Source organism: Dendropsophus ebraccatus, chromosome 6 (genome assembly GCF_027789765.1).
Source record: "Dendropsophus ebraccatus isolate aDenEbr1 chromosome 6, aDenEbr1.pat, whole genome shotgun sequence".
In the NCBI taxonomy this organism is placed as follows: domain Eukaryota; kingdom Metazoa; phylum Chordata; class Amphibia; order Anura; family Hylidae; genus Dendropsophus; species Dendropsophus ebraccatus.
This window is the reverse complement of record NC_091459.1, coordinates 152,693,583-152,715,997: the sequence shown is the minus strand read 5'-3', so window position 1 is coordinate 152,715,997 and position 22,415 is coordinate 152,693,583. Positions and strand designations below refer to the sequence as shown.

At 45.1% G+C, this 22,415-nt stretch overlaps 1 protein-coding gene across 1 annotated transcript in view; it reads right to left on the bottom strand.

Moving 5' to 3' along the window:
* Positions 1–11,539: 11,539 nt before the first annotated feature.
* Positions 11,540–22,415, bottom strand: part of LOC138794566 (zinc finger protein 585B-like) — a 32,744-nt gene continuing 21,868 nt past the window's right edge. The window contains exons 3-7 of the mRNA XM_069973311.1: positions 21,757–21,918; positions 21,533–21,668; positions 21,235–21,329; positions 20,936–21,053; positions 11,540–15,094 (exon numbers count right to left, since the gene is read on the bottom strand). Coding sequence (XP_069829412.1) covers positions 12,006–15,094; positions 20,936–21,053; positions 21,235–21,329; positions 21,533–21,668; positions 21,757–21,918 — 3,600 coding nt within the window. The 3' untranslated portion in view covers positions 11,540–12,005. The remainder of the gene's footprint in view (positions 15,095–20,935; positions 21,054–21,234; positions 21,330–21,532; positions 21,669–21,756; positions 21,919–22,415) is intronic.

Genomic DNA, 22,415 nt, shown 5'->3' with positions numbered 1-22,415 from the left:
ATAGAAATAATATTGTTTTGGCATGTATTTATATTGCTCCCCTTTTTAGAAATGATGTGCTCCTAATACTGGTCCAGTTCCTGAAACATATCTTCTATGATGCGTTGTTTATCGTGGGAGACTTTAATTGTGTAATGAATAATATTGGGACAGGAAGTATTCTGGCTTGGGGCAGCGCTCTGGTGGATCCCCCCTTCAAAGATTTTGTTCTGAGATGGGATGGTTTGACGTGTGGCGCTGCCTCTACCCACAGAAAAATTTGTTTACCTGCTATAGTACCTCTTAAGAAGCAGCTTCGAGAATCAATCTGGTTCTTTGTAACAATGTGGGCCTGAAGATGGTAAACAAAATTAAGATCGAACCTCGAACAATTTCTGACCATACCCCTATGCTGGTGGAAATAAGTAATGGAATGGGGATTGCTAGCTCCCTCCCATATAAAGTTAATCCGTACTGGTTGTCTGTTATTAATTGCGATGAGTTTATCAAAAACGATTTTTAGGTGTTTTGGAGGATTAATAGAAACTCTGCAGACCTTTTGGTTGTATGGGACGCCTTAAAGGCTTTTTTGAGGGGCGTCCTATTCAAGCAAATTTTCTGTAAAAAGAAATCCTTTTCCCAAAAAGAATCACAGCTCCTCAGGGGGTCGAGGTGGCCGCCCAAAGATATAACCAAACCCAATAGCAGGTTGACTGGCTGGGGTTGCAGTCTGCCCAGGAGAACTATTCCGAATTCCCGAAGGAAAAGGTGCAACATAAACAATTTTTTCAGGGTCAGAAGAAGTATGTAGAAGGAGGTAAACTTAATAGAATACTTGATAATATTCTTAAGGATTAAAGAATCAGGCAAGATATAACTAGTATAAAGGGGAGGGATGGTCACTTAGTGACAGGTACAGAAGAGATAGAAAAGGAGTTTCTGAATCATTTCACTTTACTGTATAGCTCTGGCAGCTTGGCCGGGGAGAGGGAGTTTAATGAATTTTTAAATTCTGTGGATCTTCAGGAGGATTCCCGTGCCATTTTAGATCGCGATATCTCTCTTTAGGAGTTGGAAGAGGCACTTACATCTGTTTCTGGTAACTCCTCCCCGGGCAGTGATGGTCTTCCTTTCCAGATTTATAGAAACTTCTCTAGCTCTCTCCTTCCCATGCTGTTTGAGGTCCTCAATGAATCCTGTAAGAGAGGGAAACTTTTGCTTTCCATGAGCGAAGCACAGATACGTTATTAGTAAAAACGATAAAGATCCTACTGAAATGGGGTCATATTGCCCCATTTCATTACTTAACACAGATGTTAAATTATTTGCTAGAATGATTGCCAGGAGATTGTCTGGTGGCGTGGTGACTGATACTGTTTTTTGTAGATTTTGATGATCTTTTTGGCCGGAATGGTCATTGTTATGTGTATTTGAAATGTACATTTTTTTGACTCTGTATTTGTACTTGAAGCTCTTTTGTAAGTATATTTTGTCTTTTCAGAGCGTCCAGTCATGACAGCACCACCTGGAGATTGATCCCCATTAGTCCTAATAGGAACAGGAAGCACAAGAGGTTAAAAGGAGCCCCTCCCCGCTTCACCCTCAGTGTTTTTCCTGTTCCTATTCAGGACGAAGCACACAGAGGTTCTTACCTCTCCTGGTCCGGGGGGCTGGCTACTGGATCAGTGTGGTGGATGCCAGGCGAGCGGGGTCGGCCGAATCTGTCTTCTCCCCTCCTCGTTTGCTCGCATCGGGTCGCGCGGATGATGGATGCCTGCGCCTCCTGGTCCCATGATTGCCCGCTGCTGCGCTCTGGGAGTTTAGGCGGCGGGTAGGTAAGTTTGCCGGGCCTCGGGTACACGCGTGTGTCTCCCCTGGCTCCTTCCGGTTCCGGGCCGTGCCGGCGTGCGTGACGCATGACGTCACGCCGTTTCGCGTCACGCACGGCATGCCGGGACCGGAAGTCCCGCCCCCAAGATGGCGCCGCACACCGGCCAGCCAGTGACTGGGGATGCCGGGGGGCGTGGAAACGCCTGTGTTTGGCACCAGATTCAAGCTGGTCTGAGGCTGATAGACTACTTAAGGTAAGAGAGAACACTCCTGCATCCTCTTTGTCTGTCCTGACTGCTATGATGGACGCCTCCCGCCCTGAATCTGTGGTGTGGGCCTCTTCGGCATGCCCAGTGAGTAACTGACCCTTGGGTTCACTTACTTTTTTTTTTGATGTAGCATGTACTAATGTACTCCTTCTCTCCCGTAGGGAGACAAGGAGCCACCTGTAAGAAACTGTGGTATATGTAAGGAGAGTCTGGCCGAAGGTTACAACAAACCCCTTTGTAAGGCATGCACATCTAATATCCTGAGACAGGAGTCACCATCATTGGTGAACGAACTCCGGGAGATGATCAATAAGGAGGTTAAAGCCACGGTTTCTGCGGCCCTGGCGAAAGACAGGTCTCAGTCCCCTGAGCCTCCCCCTAAAAAATCTAGACGCATTATAATATCTGATTCTGATTCAGATGAACAAATATTATCTGCAGAAGACAAATCTGATCATGAGGAGTTAGAAATAGTACAAGAAACCTACCAAGAGCCTAAAAGGTTTTATTTTTCTGCTGAAGATACTGATATTCTTCTGACTGCTATAAGGAATACCATGGATATCAAAGATGTGCAGGTCCCTACAAATAAACAAGACCAGATGTTTGCAGGGCTCAGGCCCATGAAAAAGCGTGTCTTTCCTGTCCATGAGAGTATAAAGAATCTTGTATTAGATGAGTGGCATGACCCCGAAAAAAGGCTGCAAATTCCTAAAGAATTTAGAGCAAGATTCCCTTTTGATGAAAGTGATGTGAAACTATGGACTGAGACTCCAAATATTGATGTCCAGGTAGCCAAGGTGGTTAAAAAGATCTCTCTTCCTTTTGAGGATGCCTCTCAGCTTAGAGACACCATGGACAGGAAGATGGATGGTTTACTGCGTAGGGCCTGGGATTCCTCTGCGGCAGCCCTTAACCCTAATATAGCTGCCACTAGTGCAGCTAGGTCTCTTTTTGAATGGTTGGAAGAATTGGAAGGCCAGTTGCAAAACAAAACACCTAGAGAAGAAATTCTCAAAGCGGTTCCCATGTTAAAGCTTGCTACAGCTTTTCTAGTGGATGTGTCAGCAGAATCCATTAGGTTCGCAGCTAAAGCAGCCGCTTTAACCAATGCTGCTAGGAGAGCACTTTGGTTAAAGAGCTGGCAAGGAGACAATATTTCTAAAACCAAACTTTGTGCTGTTCCATTTGAAGGTTCGTTTGTGTTTGGTCCCGCCCTTGACTCCATCCTAGAGAAGGCCGCTGACAAGAAAAAGGATTTCCCGAACGAGAAGAAGCCGAAAGGTAAACAAAATTTTCGTTCCTTCAGACAAAACACATACCAAAGCTTCAAGGGTAAAGGCAAGACAGGAAGGTGGAGCTATCCCAAAGGAGGTAAGGGGAGAGAGTCTTCTCACAACCCCAAACCTTCAGACAAAAAACAATGACACGTTGCCTGTAGGGGGGAGGCTATCCCATTTTTACCATCAATGGGAAAAGATAACATCAAACCCCTTCATATTGTCAACACTAGAATGGGGCTACAAAATAGAATTTTCAGACCTCCCTCCTCTAAAATTCTGTACTACCTCTCTCGGATCAGACTTGTCAAACGAGCGTCTGTGGCAAGGGGTATCAGAGCTTCTATCCCTGAATGCCATTGTCCAAGTTCCCGAGGCTCAATTAAAAATGGGCCATTATTCTCGCTTATTTCTAGTACAAAAGCCAAATGGAGCTTTCAGGACAATCATAAACCTCAAACCTCTCAACAAAGTTATTACTTACAAGAGGTTCAAGATGGAGACTCTGAAATCAGCTATTCCCCTGATAACCAAAGGAGCCTGGTTGGCCACAATAGATCTCAAAGATGCGTATTTCCACATTCCCATTCACGAAAACCACCAAAAATATCTAAGGTTTGCTGTTGTTCACAAAGGAGTCACTCACCATTATCAATTCAAGGCGCTACCCTTTGGGATAGCCTCGGCTCCTCGTATTTTTACGAAGATAATGGTGGAGGCCGTAGCTCACCTCAGACTTCAGGGGGTGACAATAATCCCTTACCTCGACGACCTGCTCCTTGTAGCACAGTCCAAAGATCAGTTAAATGTTCACATCTCACTCACCATCTCTTGTCTCCAGGATTTAGGGTGGATTGTGAATCTACAGAAGTCAGATCTGGTCCCTTCCCACCTGAAGAAGTTTCTCGGAATGTTGTTGGATACAAATCAACAGATGACCTTTCTCCCTCGGGAAAAAGTAGTGTCACTCCTGGACAAATTCAGGAAATTTTCCAGAAAGAAAACAACAACAATCAGAGAAGCAATGTCGGTACTGGGGTCCATGACATCTTGCATACCGGCGGTGCCCTGGTGTCAGAGCCATTCAAGGGTCCTCCAAGCGCATATCCTGAAATCCTGGAATCGACAACAATCATCCCTAGATTCAAAGATGTCGGTGTTAATACAGGTGAAAGCGTCGTTAACCTGGTGGTTAAAAGAAAAAAATCTAACAAAAGGTCTTCTATGGTTTCCTCCGCAGATAGTGACACTCACCACAGACGCCAGTCAGTGGGGATGGGGAGCCCACGTGCAAGACCTTTATCTTCAAGGGCAGTGGTCGGAAAAAACGAGATGCGCCTCCTCAAACCTGAGAGAACTAAAAGCCGTCTTCAAAGCGTTGAAACAGGCGGAACATCTCCTTCATCAAAAAAACGTAAAACTTTACTCCGACAATGCGACAACAGTAGCCTTCATAAACCACCAGGGCGGAACACGCCACTCTCTCCTACAAAAGATGTCTCAAAAGATCTTCAACTGGGCGGAACTCCATCTTCAGTCCATCTCAGCGGTCCATCTGAAAGGCTCAGACAACGTGAAGGCAGATTATCTCAGTCGGAAGAGGGTCCTTCCAGGAGAATGGAGCCTAAATCAGGAGGTGTTTCTAAACCTTACAGAAAGGTGGGGAGTTCCAGAAGTGGACCTCTTTGCAACACAAAAGAACAAGAAAGCAGACCGTTTCTTCTCCCTAAATCCAGAGGAAAGACCAGAGGCAGTGGATGCTCTAATACAACCATGGTCGTTCCATCTGGCGTACGCATTCCCTCCGTTTCCCCTGCTAGGGAAGGCCCTTCAAAAGATCCTGATAAGCCAAACACAAGTGATCTTTGTCGCTCCAGTCTGGCCAAAAAGGAGCTGGTTTTGCCTGTTAAAAAGACTAGCAGTAGAAGGTCCCATCAGACTGCCACAAAGGACAGATCTCCTCGTCCAGGGCCCTCTCAATCACCAAGGGATACAACAACTCCATCTTGCAGCATGGCTATTTAAAAGTCCTTCCTGACCCGTAAAGGCCTTTCCTCGAAGGTAATTGATACCATGTTGAAGAGTAAAAAAGAAGTCACCTCTTCGATTTACCTTAAATATTGGAGGAGATTTTGCTCATGGTGTAAAGAAGCAACTCCCGATCCTCTCAAGCCAAATATACCCCAAATCTTGGATTTTCTCCAAGCAGGTCTTGACAAAGGACTTTCACTAAGTACGCTTAAGGTACAAGTATCAGCGTTAGGATGTTTTTTTGACTCCCCTATTGCAGACCATAGGTGGGTCAAGAGGTTTTTTCGGGCCGTATCGAGGCTAAAACCCAAGATTTCCAACCTTACTCCTCCTTGGGACCTCAACCTGGTACTTCAAGCTTTGACTCAGCAACCCTTTGAGCCTCTTAGTGAATTGTCTACAAAATTTTTGACTATAAAAACTGTATTTCTAATTGCAATTACTTCTGCAAGGAGAGTCTGGGAACTACAAGCACTCTCTATAGAGCAACCATACCTAACTGTCCTAGAGGATAGGGTAATCCTCAAACTAAACCCTTCCTTTTTACCCAAAGTTGTCACAGATTTCCACCGATCACAAGATATAGTTCTCCCTTCATTCTGCGATCCGCCTAAGAACGCTAAAGAAGCTCGCCTCCACACTCTGGATGTTCGCAGAGCAGTAATTGCCTATCTTCAAGCTACTGAAGATTGGAGAAAAGACTCGAATCTACTCCTACAGTTCCAGGGTCCGAATAGAGGTAAAAAGGCTTCTAAAGCATCCATAGCCAGGTGGATGAAATCCGCCATATCAGAAGCCTATAAATCTTCCGGTAAAGAAGCTCCTGACAAACTTAAAGCTCATTCCACCAGAGCAGTATCGGTCTCCTGGGCAGAAAAAGCTGCAGCCTCACTTGAGCAGATCTGCAGGGCGGCAACGTGGTCATCACCACATACCTTTTATCGTCACTACAAACTAAATGTGGCCTCGTCTCAAGATCTATCCTTCGGACGAAAAGTGCTGCATGCTGTAGTCCCTCCCTAAATGGATTATCTGGTATGTCTCCAGGTGGTGCTGTCATGACTGGACGCTCTGAAAAGCCAGAATTATTTACTCACCGATAATTCGTTTTTCATGAGTCCATCATGACAGCACCCCATTTATTACCCTCCCTTAGTGTTATATTGGCATTGGTGCTATGTAAATAGTAATTGATAAACACTGAGGGTGAAGCGGGGAGGGGCTCCTTTTAACCTCTTGTGCTTCCTGTTCCTATTAGGACTAATGGGGATCAATCTCCAGGTGGTGCTGTCATGATGGACTCATGAAAAACGAATTATCGGTGAGTAAATAATTCTGGCTTTTTTTATATGAACTTGTAAAAATAAAGATTTGAATAAAAAAAAAAAACTGGAGAAGAAAAGCGACTACCTGGCCTGTCGAGGATTGAGGCGCTGTGCTGTCTGGAGGTACAGAAGGTTCTTATTATCTGTATAGATTAGCTCCCTCCAAGAGGTGGCGCCATTCCTCTAGAGCCAACTTAATAGCCAACAGTTCGCCATCCCCAATGGTATAGTTACGTTCTGCGGGGGAGAAGGTTTTGAAAAAGAAATCACAGGACCTTGTCTTTTCAGTGCAATCCTTCTGGGTAAGCACAGCTCTTGCCCCCACTGAGGAAGCGTCCACCTCCAAGAAGAATGATCTGGCTGGATTTGGACGCACTAGAACAGGCGCAGAAGCAAAAGCAGACTTCAAACTGGAGAAAGCTTCTCGGTCGACCATCGCCTGGGATCAGCTCCCTTTTTGGTAAGGGCCACAATCAGCGAACCAGGGTGGAGAAATGGGGGATAAATTGCCGATAATAATTTGTGAACCCCAGGAACCTTTTTATGGTACGAAGTCCAATGGGGCGTGGCCACTGAAGTACTGCCGACAGCTTAGCCGGATCCATCTGTAGACCGAGGCTCGAAGCTATGTACCCCAGGAACGGAAGGCTGGACTGGTGGAACAGACACTTCTCCAACTTGGCATACAGATGGTTGGCTCTCAAGCGTCGCAACACCTGTCGAACTTGTCTCACATGGGTCTGTAAATCAGGGGAGTAGATCAGGATGTCGTCCAGGTATATGATGACACAGACATAGAGGAGGTCCCGAAATATATTGTTGACAAATTCTTGGAAGACGGCAGGGGCATTGTACAGACCAAATGGCATGACCAAACACTCGAAGTGCCCGTCTCTGGTGTTGAAGGCGGTCTTCCATTCGTCGCCCTCATGAATCCTGATCAGGTTGTAAGCTCCCCTGAGGTCCAGTTTGGTGAAGACTCGAGGTCCCTGGAGACTATTGATTAACTCTGATATCAGGGGTAAGGGGTAGTGGTTCTTCACTGTCACTTTATTTAGTCCCCTATAGTCGATACAGGGACCAAGGGACCCATCCTTCTTCTGGACAGAGAAGAACCTGGCGGCAGCTGGAGAAGTGGACTTACGGATGAAGCCCTTCAGCAAATTCTCCTTGATATAGGCGGCCATGGCTTCAGTCTCTGGGACCAAAAGCGGATACACTCTACCCCGAGGAGGCGTAGCACCCGGAGGGAGGTCAATGGGGCAATCATACGGCCAATGAGGTGGTAGTGTGTCAGCCTCCTTTTCTGAGAACACGTCCGCCAAATCTTGGTACTCGGCCGGTAGACCAGTAAGTATCTTGGAGATATTTGGCAGTGAAGAAGAAGGCAGCATCTGAAGGGTCTTTAGACAGCGGCTTGGGCAATCTGGACCCCATCGCAAGATTTCCCGGTGTTCCAATCCAGGTTGGGGGCATGAAGTTGCAGCCAAGGAAGACCCAACAATATGGCCGAGGAAGAACTGGGCAACACATAGGTGATCTTCTCAGTGTGTAGCGCCCCCACTTGAAGAGTCACTGGCTTAGTCTGAAACAAGACAGTCTCACTGAGCTTCTTGCCAGTGACTGAGGCAATGGACAGGGATCTGGAGAGCTGAGTCACTGGTAAATGCCAGTCTTTGACCAGGGATGCTGTGATGAAATTGCCTGCTGAGCTGGAATCAAGGAAGGCAGTCGACTGAAAGCACTGTCCAGATGGAGTCAGGATGGTAACAGGTGAGGACAGCCGTGGGGAGGAAGTATTCACACTTAAGGAGGCCTCTCCTACCGTACCTAGATGCGGGAGTTTCCCGAGCGCTGTGGGCACTGAGGACAGTTCAGGCGGAAGTGATCGGGAGTGGCGCGGTAAAGACAAAGGTTCTGCTCCCGACAAAGAGTTCTCTCTTTAGGAGTCAGTCGTACTGTCTCCACCTGCATAGGTTCTTCAGGAGTTGACAGGTTCACAGGAGACACTGGCCTCTGGAAAGTGGGTGCCAAATGGAACGTGCGACGGGACCGGTTCTGTTCATGCTCCTGTCGAACCTACTATATATATATCCTACCTGTGTATGTATATATACACTCACCGGCCACTTTATTAGGTACACCTGTCCAACTGCACGTTACCACTTAATTTCTAATCAGCCAATCACATGGCGGCAACTCAGTGCATTTAGGCATGTAGACATGGTTAAGACAATCTCCTGCAGTTCAAACCGAGCATCAGTATGGGGAAGAAAGGTGATTTGAGGCCTTTGAACGTGGCATGGTTGTTGGTGCCAGAAGGGCTGGTCTGAGTATTTCAGAAACTGCTGATCTACTGGGATTTTCACGCACAACCATCTCTAGGGTTTACAGAGAATGGTCCGAAAAAGAAAAAACATCCAGTGAGCGGCAGTTCTGTGGGCGGAAATGCCTTGTTGATGCCAGAGGAGAATGGGCAGACTGGTTCGAGCTGATAGAAAGGCAACAGTGACTCAAATAGCCAACCGTTACAACCAAGGTAGGCAGAAGAGCATCTCTGAACGCACAGTACAGCCAACTCTGAGGCAGATGGGCTACAGCAGCAGAAGACCACACCGGGTGTCACTCCTTTCAGCTAAGAACAGGAAACTGAGGCTACAATTTGCACAAGCTCATCGAAATTGGACAGTAGAAGATTGGAAAAACGTTGCCTGGTCTGATGAGTCTCGATTTCTGCTGCGACATTCGGATGGTAGGGTCAGAATTTGGCATCAACAACATGAAAGCATGGATCCATCCTACCTTGTATCAACGGTTCAGGCTGGTGGTGGTGGTGTCATGGTGTGGGGAATATTTTCTTGGCACTCTTTGGGCCCCTTGGTACCAATTGAGCATTGTTGCAACGCCACAGCCTACCTGAGTATTGTTGCTGACCATGTCCATCCCTTTATGACCACAATGGACCCAACATCTGATGGCTACTTTCAGCAGGATAATGCGCCATGTCATAAAGCTAGAATCATCTCAGACTGGTTTCTTGCACATGACAATGAGGTCACTGTACTCCAATGGCCTCCACAGTCACCAGATCTCAATCCAATAGAGCATCTTTGGGATGTGGTGGAACGGGAGATTCGCATCATGGATGTGCAGCCGACAAATCTGCGGCAACTGTGTGATGTCATCATGTCACTATGGACCAAAATCTCTGAGGAAGCTTCCAGCACCTTGTTGAATCTATCCCGCAAAGAATTGAGGCAGTTCTGAAGGCAAAAGGGGGTCCAACCCGTTACTAGCATGGTGTACCTAATAAAGTGGCCGGTGAGTGTGTATATATTACAGTACCGTTCAAAAGTTTGGGGTCACCCAAACAATTTTGTGTTTTCCATGAAAAGTCACACTTATTTACCACCATATGTTGTGAAATGAATAGAAAATAAAGTTAAGACATTGACAAGGTTAGAAATAATGATTTGTATGTGAAATAACATTGTTCTTCCATCACACTTTGCTTCCGTCCCAGAATCCTCCTTTTGCAGCAATTCCAGCATTGCACACCTTTGGCATTCTAGCTATTAATCTGTTGGGGTAAGCTGGAGAAATTGCCCCCCACGCTTCTAGAAGCAGCTCCCACAAGTTGGATTGGTTGGATGGGCACTTCTGGCGTACCATACGGTCCAGCTGCTCCCACAACAGCTCAATGGGGTTCAGATCCGGTGACTGCGCTGGCCACTCCATTACCGATAGAATACCAGCTGCTGCTTCTGCTGGAAATAGTTCTTGCACAAATTGGAGGTGTGTTTAGGGTCATTGTCCTGTTGTAGGATGAAATTGGCTCCAACCAAGCGCTGTCCACTGGGTATGGCATGGCGGTGCACAGTGCTAGCCTTCATTCAGAATCCCTTTTACCCTGTACAAATCTCCCACCCTACCAGCACCAAAGCAACCCCAGACCATCACATTACCTCCACCATGCTTAACAGATGGCGTCAGGCATTCTTCCAGCATCTTTTCATTTCTTCTTCTTCAATTTCTTTGCAATTTCTCGCATGGAATAGCCTTCATTTCTAAGAACAAGAATAGACTGTCGAGTTTCAGATAAAAGTTCTCTTTTTCTGGCCATTTTGAGCATTTAATTGACCCCACAAATGTGATGCTCCAGAAACTCAATCTGGAAGGCTGAGGAGGAAGGTCAGTTTTGTAGCTTCTGTAACGAGCTAGACTGTTTTCAGATGTGTGAACATGATTGCACAAGGGTTTTCTAATCATCAATTAGCCTTCTGAGCCAATGAGCAAACCATTGTACCATTAGAAGACTGGAGTGATAGTTGCTGGAAATGGGCCTCTATACACCTATGTAGATATTGCACCAAAAACCAGACATTTGCAGCTAGAATAGTCATTTACCACATTAGCAAAGTTAGGAGTAGTTTAAAGTTATCTTCATTGAAAAGTACAATTCCTTCAAAAATAAGGACATTTCAATGTGACCCCAAACTTTTGAATGGTAGTGTGTGTGTTTGTATATATATCTATATCACTAATAGTACCGGCCCCATCTGTGTGATCACCCCAGGATAAATATATATATATAATCACTAATAGTACCGGCCCCATCCCCTGGGGTGTCACAGCTGTGCACGGTAGTTGGACGGCTCCGTTCCTTCCATTCTGCGGTCATACGGTGACACCAGGTCAGACAGTCTCCACCATGGGATGAGACGTTGCTGCCGCGAGGACGCACAGATGACTCCTTATAGGTAGGAAACCATTCAGCAGATATGAACAATCACACAGAGTTATCATAAAGAATTTATTACAAGAATTTATGTTACACGTGGAGAGAACTTAGTGACAGGCACCAGGGTGTGAGGCGCCTGTCCTAAGGAGAAGCCGTCCTGCGTCTACATGAGGCCACTATACATCTGATCCCTGAGCTGCTACAGGTCGTAACCAGAGAAGAAACCGGATTCCTGAGCTGACTTTTACAGTGGATGAGAGTGTAGCCGAATTGCTTGATAACAGGAGGAGGCATTTTCGTATGGTAAGATATATTACATGGTATCCAATATGTGTACTTGTACTATCGATGTATAGATGACAGGGCCTAGGATCCGCTGGTGTCATAGAAGCTCCAGGCAGACGCCATCTATACCAGTGGCTGTGATAACATCTGATAAGGTATCATTCAGTAAAACATTCCACACATTCTGAACACAAATACAGCTTCCTCCTGTGTGACTAATGCCTAAAAAGATGTGATATATCTATAAATCATTTCTAATTGAGCATTATAATGGCTCCTCCGCTGTGTGAATTTTCTGATGATCTCTAAGTTTTTGTTTAGTAGTAAAACATTTTCCACATTCTGAACATAAATACGACTTCTTCTCTGTGTGAGTTCTCTTATGTTTAATAAAGTAAGATGCATTTGAAAAACATTTCCCACATTCGGTACAAGAATATGGCTTCTCTCCTGTGTGAACTCTCTGATGTCTACGCACATCTGATTTATTTGAAAAACACTTTTTGCATTCTAAACAGGCATGCGGTTTCTCCCCCGAGTGACTTTTCTTATGTCTATTGAGCCTTGATTGGTCTGCAAAACATTTCCCACATTCTGGACATGTATATGGCTTCTCTCCAGTGTGAATTCTCTCATGTGTTACAAGATTTGATTTACCTGTAAAACATTTTCCACATTCTGAACATGGATATGGTTTTTCCCCAGTGTGACTTGTCATATGTCTAACAAGGTCTGCATTACTCATAAAACATTTCTCACATTCTGAACATGAAAACGGTTTCTTTCCTATGTGAAGACGCTGATGGGCGTTCAGTGTACTACTTGTAGCAAAACATTTAGCACATTCTGAACATGAATACGGCCTCTCCCCTGTATGACTTCTCCTATGTCTATCGAGACTTGGCTTGTCTATAAAGCATTTTCCACACTGTGAGCATGAAAATGGTTTCACTCCTGTGTGAACTCGCTGATGTTTAATAACAAGTCTTCTCTCCAAAAAACCTTTCCCACATTCTGAGCATGAATACGGCCTCTCTCCTGTGTGAATTTTCTGATGATCCCTAAGTTTGTATTTAGTAATAAAAGCTTTCCCACATTCTGGACATGTATGTGGCCTTTCTCCTGTGTGAATTCGCTTATGTTTAGCAAGGCTTGATTTATCTGCAAAACATTTCTCACATTCTGAACATGAATATGGCTTCTCTCCTGTGTGAACTCTCTCGTGTATAATAAGCTTTGCTTTATCAGCAAAGCATTTCCCACATTCTGAACATGAATACGGCTTCTCTCCTGTGTGTATTCGCATATGTCTAAAAAACTCAGATTTTTCCCTCAAACTTTTCCCACATTCTGAACACATATACGGCTTCTCTATGTGATTTTTAACCTGCATTACAAGATCTGAAGTCTCTGTGCCGCCTCCAGCACTGAATGAACAGAATTTCGAATCTCCCCCTGCCTGTATTTGTCTGTGTGTAAAAAGAGGGGAAGTTTTTGTAAATTCTATACCACATCCTTCCCACTGAAACATCTCCTCCTTTTCTGAGTGGACACTTGAGGTGACAATGTGTGATGGGTGAGAGGAAGGTTCCTCCAGCTGACGATAGGATAGACCTCTCCCTGTGGTGACAATGTGTGATGGGTGAGAAGGTTCCTCCAGCTGAGGATATGATAGCCCGGTCACTGTGGTGACCATGTGTGATGGGTGAGGAGGTTCCTTCAGCTTAGGAGGATAGGATAGAACTCTCTCTGTGGTGACAATGTGTGATGGGCAAGGAGAAGGTTCCTCCAGCTGAGGATATGATAGCCCGATCCCTGCGATGACCATGTGTGATGGGTGAGGATAGGATAGCCCTCCCCCTGTGGTGACCATGTGTGATGGGTGAGGAGAAGGTTCCTCCAGCTGAGGAGGAGGATAGGATAGACCTCTCCCTGTGGTGACAATGTGTGATGGGTGAGAAGGTTCCTGCAGCTGAGGAGGATATGATAGCCCGGTCCCTGTGGTAACAATATGTGATGGGGGAGTAGAAGGTTCTTCTAGCTTAGGAGGATAGGATAGACCTGTCCCTGTGGTAATGATGTGTGATGGGCAAGGAGAAGGTTTCTCCAGCTGAGGAGGAGAATAGGATAGACCTGTCCCTGTGGTGACCATGTGTGATGGGTGAGGAGAAGGTTCCTCCAGCTGAGGAGGATATGATAGCCCGGTCCCTGTGGTAACAATGTGTGATTGGTGAGAAGGTTCCTCCAGCTTAGGAGGAGGATAAGACAGCCCGGTTCCTGTGGTGACCATGTGTGATGGGTGAGAAGGTTCCTCCAGCTGAGGTGTAGGATATGGTAGATCTGTGTGACTTCTCTTATGTTTATCAAAACTTGATTTGTTTATAAAGGATTTTCCACATTGCGAGCATGAAAATGGTTTTCCTTCTGTGTGAACTCGCTGATGTTTAATAACACTTGATCGCTGTAAAAAACCTTTCCCACATTCTGAGCATGAATATGGCTTAACTCTAGTGTGAATTTTCTGATGATCCCTAAGTTTGTATTTAGTAATAAAAGCTTTCCCACATTCTAGACATGAATGTGGCCTTTCTCCTGTGTGAATTCGCTTATGTTTAGCAAGACTTGATTTATCTGCAAAACATTTCTTACATTCTGAACATGAATATGGCTTCTCTCCTGTGTGAACTCTCTCATGTATAGTAAGGCTTGCTTTACTAGTAAAGCATTTCCCACATTCTGAACATGCATATGGCCTCTCTCCTGTGTGTATTCGCACATGTGTAAAAAGGTCTGACTTTTTGCTAAAACTTTTCCCACATTCTGAACACATATACGGCTTCTCTCCTATGTGAATTTTAACCGGAATAACAAGATCTGAAGACTCTGTGCCGCCTCCAGCACTGAATGAAGAGATTTTTTGTTTCTCCCCTGCCTGTATTTGTCTGTGTATAAAAAGAGGGGAAGTTTTTGTAAATTCTATACCACATCCATCCCACTGAAACATCTTCTCCCCTTCTGAACCGGAACTTGTGGTGACCATGTGTGATGGGTAAAGAGGAGGGTCCTCCAACTGAGGAGGAGGATAGCATAGCCCGGTCCCTGTGGTGACCATGTGTGATGGGTGAGGAGAAGATTTCTCCAGCTGAGCAGGATGATATGATAGACCTCTCCCCGTGGTGACCATGTGTGACGGGTGAGGAGAAGGTTCCTCCAGCTGAGGAGGAGGATATGACAGCCGTGTCCTGTCCGGTCCTAGATGGCTGGATACGGAGGAGTGCAGCAGGACACCTTCATCTTCCTCAGTACAATTCCTTGACACCATGACGCTTCCCTCAGGGTCCTTGCTGGGATTCCCTGTTAGGATTATAAATAGATTTATTGTTTCTCTTCTTGTGGAAACACGGACACCAAACCGGCCCCAGGAAGAGGAGAAGTGTAAGGTTATGTTTACATCACGCTTTTGGCCACAGGTCGGGAATCGGGACTCCATCCTGCCCATCCAAGTCACTGGGGCTGTCGGACGCACATCAGCTTCCTTTTACCATAGATTCCCAACGTGGGGTCGAAAACGTGATGTGATCATAGCCTAAAGCAGACACTCACCCCCCCAGATATACTAAGAGGTGTACTCGTATGGAGCCCCCTTTCCCCCCTGGATATACTAAGAGGTGTACTCGTATGAAGCCCCCCCCCCTGGATATACTAAAAGGGGTATTAGTATGAAGCCCCCCCCCCCCCCCGGATATACTAAGAGGTGTACTCGTATGAATTGTTGACTTACATCTATGCAGAGATGCAAACTTTTAAGAAAGTATTTGGCTTTTGAGAATCAGACATCTCATAATGTTCAAATTTTTGGACAAGCTACACAGGACTTACGAAACATTGTGACTCAACATACAGAGCAGATCCGGGAACTTAGGGAACGAGCTGTGGTTCCAGCACCTTCATCTACTCTGCCACTTCCACCATTCAGGTTTTGTGGGGACCGTGACAAGAACCGAGGATTTATTAACCAATGCAAGTTATACTTTGGTGCACATACTACTCACTTCCCTACTAATAAATCAAAGGTGCTCTGTATTATCATGCTACTGACACATAAGGCTGTGGCCTGGGCAAACCCCCTTACTGAGACCAACGATGCTTGTCTTGATGATCTGGATGCCTTCCTGGCTGCCATGAGTCAAGTATTTGATGACCCCCAACTGATCCGCTACAGCAGAAGCAACATTATTGCTCTGTCTGAGGGCAGGTGCTCTGTTGCGGAATATGCCACAGAATTCAGAAGGTGGGTCATAGATACTGAGTGGAATAATACTGCAAAACTGGCTCTCTTTAAAAATGGACTGTCTAATACACTGATGATGAGTTAGCACGTGCAGATGTCCCATTGAATTTTGATGATTTTGTACACCATTGTATCTGAATTGACTCGATTATCAGGACGCAGACAAGAAAAGTGGGGTTCTACCTGGATACGCAATAGCAACCGTTATCTATCAGCTCCTGCTACCTCTAAAGACTTTGAGACAAAGAGTCATCATGAACCTGACACTGAACCTATGCAGAGTGACAGTATGCAGAAGCGTGAGAGTGCTGATAGGAGAGAACGTTCGGGATAACCAGTGCTTTTTTTGTGGTAAACCTGACCATTTCCTTAGCAACTGTCCAAGCCGGTGGCAGTAATAACAGATCCTGATCTTTCTGAAGATGAGTCAGTTTCCTCAGAACCTGTGCCACTAGTGAATGCAGTCATCTGCCCCATCTATTCTATAGCACCAAATATTAGAAAAGAAGACAAAAATTCACACTGCTTTTTGCACATGAAGTTTCGGATTGATTCTTAGTGGATTTCCACCTCTGCCATGTTGGATTCTGGAGCTAATGGGAACTTTATGGACATTCCTTTTGAGAAGAAACAGGGAGTAAGATTTCAAAAGAGACCCATTCTTATGGAAACTGTTGATGGATCTCCACCAAGTTCAGGCCCAGTGGACCGAGAGACCGTACCACTAGAAATAATTATGGAACCTAATCATCACGAGGTCTTCTCTTTCTTACTTATTTCTTCTCCACATTTTCCTATTACCTTGGGACTTCCATGGTTGAAAGCTTAAAACCCCACAATTAACTGGGAATGCAAACAAGTGTCCTTTCTACTGGAGAACGTACCAAAACAACAGTGTGACAGAAGAACCTGAATTATCATCTAAACTACTATCTATATATGCTAAATTTGCAGAAGTATGTGACCAAAAGAATGCCGACAAACTGCCTCCACATCGACCCTATGACTGTCCCATTGAACTACTTTCTGGCGCAATTATACCCTTTGGAAGCATTTACCTGATGGCTGAACCAGAACAGAAGGCATTAAAGAATACATTGATGAGAGTTTAGCTAAAGGCTTCATCCGATCATCTACTTCCCCGGCAGGGGCACCTATATTTTTTTGTTAAAAAGAAGGATGGCAGCTTAAGACCTTGTGTGGACTACAGAGAACTAAATAAGGTTACCATAAAGAATCATTACCCACTGCCAATGATTCCTGAGTTACTGGACAGAGTTTGTCATGCAAAGATTTTCACCTAGATCAAGGCGTGCCTATAACTTGGTGCGGATTAAAGCAGGTGATGAATGGAAGGCAGCATTCCGATCATGTTATGGACATTTTGAATATTTTGTAATGCCGTTCAGACTCTGTAACGCTCCAGCAACATTCCAGCATTTTATCAATGACATCTTTAACCCTTTGAGGACCAGGCCCAAAATGACCCAGTGGACCGCCCAAATTTTGATCTTTGCGTTTTCGTTTTTCCCTCCTCCCCTAAGAGCTCTAGCACTTTCAGTTTTCTATCTACAGGGCCATGTAAGTGCTTGTTTGTTACAGGAATAGTTGTACTTTGTAATGGTGTCTTTCATTTTACCATAACATGTATGATGGAACCCCCAAAGTTATTCTTTATGAAGATATAAATAGGTGAAATTGTAAAAAAAGAATGCAATATGGTAACGTTTGGGGGGTTCCTGTGTCTACGTAATGCACTATATGGTAAAAGCGACATGATACCATTATTCTATAGGTCAGCCCGAACACAACCATATGCAGGTTTACACAGATTCTCTAATGTTCACCTACGGGGCTGTATGAGATGTAATTTTTTCCGCCATGATCTCTAGTTTTTATTAATACCACATTTGTGAAGATCGGACGTTTTGATCATTATTAATTTTTTTTAATGTATAATGTAACAATTTGTAATCCGCCCACTTTTTTCCCTCTTTTTGTCTACGCAGTTCACCGTTCACAATGATGCTTGTTATATTTTAATAGATCGGACAATTACGCACGCTACGGTATATTATATGTTTATTTATTTTTATATGTTGTATTTATAGAATGGGAAAGGGGGGCGATTTCAAATTTTATTGGGGGAGGGCCTTTTGGATAGTGTATTAGTGACTTTTACATAAATTAGGGGACTTTTACATAAATTACTTTTATTTCCCCACTGATCATTGCTATGCCATAGGCTCAGGGAGCAGATCGGACCACACGGAGGCAGGTAAGAGACCTCCGGCGGTCCGTTTTAACGATCAGGACCCTCGCAGTCACACTGCGGGGGTCCCGATCGGTAAGTGACAGGGGACTCTCCCTGTCACACTTAAACACCGCGGCTACGCTGCGATTGCAGCATTTAAGAAGTTAATGACACGCTGGAGCGTGATCGCTTTGTTTGGTCTCCTGAGGCTCAGAATGCTTTTACCAGTCTAAAGACCAGCTTTACCACAGCTCCTCTACTAATTCATCCTGACCTTGAATATGCTTTTATTGTTGAAGTGGATGCTTCTGAAATAGGCGGTATTCTATCCCAAAGAACAGGAGATAAGGACTTGTTACATCCTTATGCTTACTTCTCTCGTAGACTGACTTCTTCAGAGAGGAATTATGATGCGGGGAACAAAGAACTTCTAGCTATCATTACTGCCTCCTAAGAATGGAGACATCATTTAGAAGGAGCAGCACAGCAAATAGTGGTTCTGACTGACCATCGTAATCTTGAATTCATCAGATCTGCCAAATGTTTGTCTCCTCGCCAAGTACGGTAGAGTTTGTTTCTTAATCGATTCAAATTTGTGATCTCCTACCAGCCTGGTTCACGAAATGGTAAAGCTGATGCCTTATCTAGACTGTTCTCTAACGATTCTTCCATGGCAACACAACCAACAACCATCCTTTCTGAATCCAAATTCCTTGGGGTAATTCACAACAAGAACTTGCTTGAAGAGATAAGAGAAGCATATGAGACAGACCCAGTTCTTCAGAATCCACCAGATGATGTGGTATAGAGTGTGGACATACAAGCACTGCATTTATGTTCCAGAATCTGCCAGATTGAAGGTGTTAAAACTAATTCAAGATTCCAGATTAGCAGGTCACAAAGGTATTCAGAAGACACAAGAACTTTTGTCATGTTTCTTTTGGTGGCCCAATTATTAGAGATGTAAAGAAATATGTTTCCTCCTGTAGCACGTGCCAGATGCAAGACTCCCTGTGCCTCACCTATGGGACTGTTGCAGTCTCCGTCAATTCCATCTCATCCTTGGAGATCTATCTCAATGGACTTTATTGTTGACCTACCAGTCTCCAAAGGAAAGAATTCCATCTTAGTGTTGTTGATCGGTTCACAAATGTGGCACATTTCATCCCATGCGCTGGGTTCTGTAGTACTGAAGAAACTGCTGATCTCGTCATTCAGAATGTATTTTGCCTTCATGGAGTACCTGAGGAGGTTGTTTCCTAACGCAGAGTACAATTTACCTCAAGATTTTGAAGGAATTTTTGCTTAGCGCTGGACATTGATGTTAATTTGTTATCTGCTTTTCATCCCCAGTCTAATGGGCAAACAGAGCGTACAAACCAGACCCTGGAGCAATATCTTCAATGCTACATATGCTATTTACAGGATGACTGGGTTGATTTGCATCCTTTGGCAGAATTTTCTTATAATAATTCTCAGAATGCCTCCACCAAACAGACACCATTTTTTGCCAATTTGGGTTACCACCCAAGTATCCTTCCTAATTTTCCAAGAGAAACTTCTATCCCTGCAGTCTCTGACAACATACAATCATTTCATCAGAATCTGGAAGTGCTAAAGGACACGTTAGGGATCGCCCAAAAAAGATACAAAGAAGCAGCTTATAAGTCTCGCAGACCATCTCCAAACTTCAAGGTGGGGGATGAAGTATGGCTCTCCACTAAGAGTCTAAACCTCCTTTTACCCTCAGCTAAATTGGGTCAAAGATTTATTGGTCCATTAAAGATTATTGGACAAATAAGCTCAGTAGCCTTTCGCCTCAAGTTTCCCAGGACGATGAGAATTTATCCAGTTTTCCACGTACCTCTTCTAAAACCAGTTATTAATCCATTTCCAGGTCGCCTTGTGTCTCTCCCTGATCCAATCGAAGTTGATGGACAAGAACATTATACCGTTGAGAAGATCATGGACTCCAGGATTTTCAGAAATCGGTTGCAGTGCCTGATTAAATAGCAAGGATATGGGCCAGAGGAAAATTCATGGGAACCTTTGGCCAATATCAATGCTCCTAGGCTGATTAAGGAATTTCACAAGAGATACCCAGATTAACCAAGTCATGCACAGTCCAGAGGCCGCTGTTAAGGAGGGAATAATGTCAGGATCCTGATATTTTATGATTTGACCACTAGAGGCCGCCATTTGTAGTTTAGAAGAAACTGTGCTTTAGTTCCATACCTTACCACTGTTGTTTTGCCTCCCCGCCTGATATACCAAGAGGTGTACTCATATGAAGGCCCCCCCCCAGCCGGATTTACCAAGTGGCGTACTCATATGGACCCCCCCCCACCTCCGACGGATATACTTAGCGGTGGACTCGCATAAAGCCCCCCCCCACACCAGATATACTAAGAGGTGTACTCATAAATCCCCCCCCAAGCCACATATACTAAGAGGCGTACTCGTATGGATTTACGAACGTAAAACATGCACAAAAAATGACATCTAGAACGGGTACAGATCTCAGCCATGGATTACAGCCGTTTCCGGGTATAAACTATAATAAATTAAGTGCTAGTGCCAGCCACAGCTGTAATGTAGCTGTAAGGTGGAGCCCCCTGTTATATCCCTGTGTAACTCCATCCTCCCCTACCTGGTATAGCAGCTCCCGGCATCTCCTCCTTCACCTCACTCATACATTTGGGATCGCCCCTCATCCTCTCTTCTTCTGCTTCATCCTCCACTTTAATATTAGTCACCTGATCTCCCCCCTGATGGGACATATAGAACAATTCAGTACAATCCAGCAGACAGGAGGGAAAATCTAACACATCAACATAAGAAACCAGCAAAATGTATCTATCAGCCTCATCACATCGATGAGTGCAGGAGCAAAAACCACCAGCGGGGGGCGCTATAGAGATATAGTGCTATAGCATCAGCCTCATCTACCTGCTGATTGTCTGCTGGGACATTTCCCTCTGGACAGTCCTGGGAATACAGAGGACGGGGACACCTCTCTGGTGGATTCCTGTCACTGCCTCCATCTGTAGGGAACACACAGGGAGACTGTCCATTATACACTGCTACATGTCATCAGGAGGAGTAGAAAGATGGGAGGAGGAGGATGATGGGAGGAGGATGAGGATGGGAGGAGGAGAATGGGGGGAGGAGAAGGAGAATGGGAGGAGGAGGAGGATGTAGGGGCCCCTCCCCCCTGCTCTCTAGCATCAGGAAGGTCTCCTCTTACCTTGTGCTGTGAGGCCGGGCGGCTGATCCTCCATCATGAGCGGCTGCTCCCCCCGGTACAGATCCTTGTGTCCTTCTACATACTCCCACTCCTCCATGGAGAAATAGACGGCCACATCCTGACACCTTATAGGAACCTGACACACACAATGATCACACAGTCATCCCCCCCAGCCTGCTGCCTCCTGGATTACTCTATGATCTCCCAGCATTCCCCAGTGTCACCTCTCCAGTCAGCAGCTCAGTCATCCTGTGGGTGAGTTCTAGGATCTTCTGCTCATGTATCAGTGATGGAGGCTCCGTGATGGGGCCCCAGGCCCTGCTCCACCCTCCTGACTCCTGGGGGAAGGCCACACCCTCCCCCCATGTCTTCACTATTGTGTAATCCTGGGGATGGAGAGAGACAATTAGGGAGTGAAGAATCCTTCTCCAGTTTAAATCTGACAACGAGAATAAATCCCTGAAGCAACCATTCATCTGGAGACTCTCAAGACTGCAAAAAAATCATCTTATTAAGCTAAAAAAAAACATTCAGGACGCTGATACCTTTTGAAGTAAGTTCCCCACAACACCATCATCCATACTCTCAAAGCACTTACAATAAAGAACTCCTTTTATGTTCGGCATGCCTTCTTCTGACAGTGACACATGGACATCAATTAGAAACAAAGAACAAAAACAAAGGCAGAGCGCCTCATAGAATAGTACCTCTGGATCTAAATAGTGATCAAAGATAAATGTGAAATCACTGCTCGCCTTTTGGGGTTGTAGAATTAGAGCCACAACACCCACCAGCACATGTAATGATGTGTCCAACACACCTCCCGGGGATCGGGGGAGCAGCAGTCTTCACAACAGGTCCAGACCGGGCTCCTTATACAAGG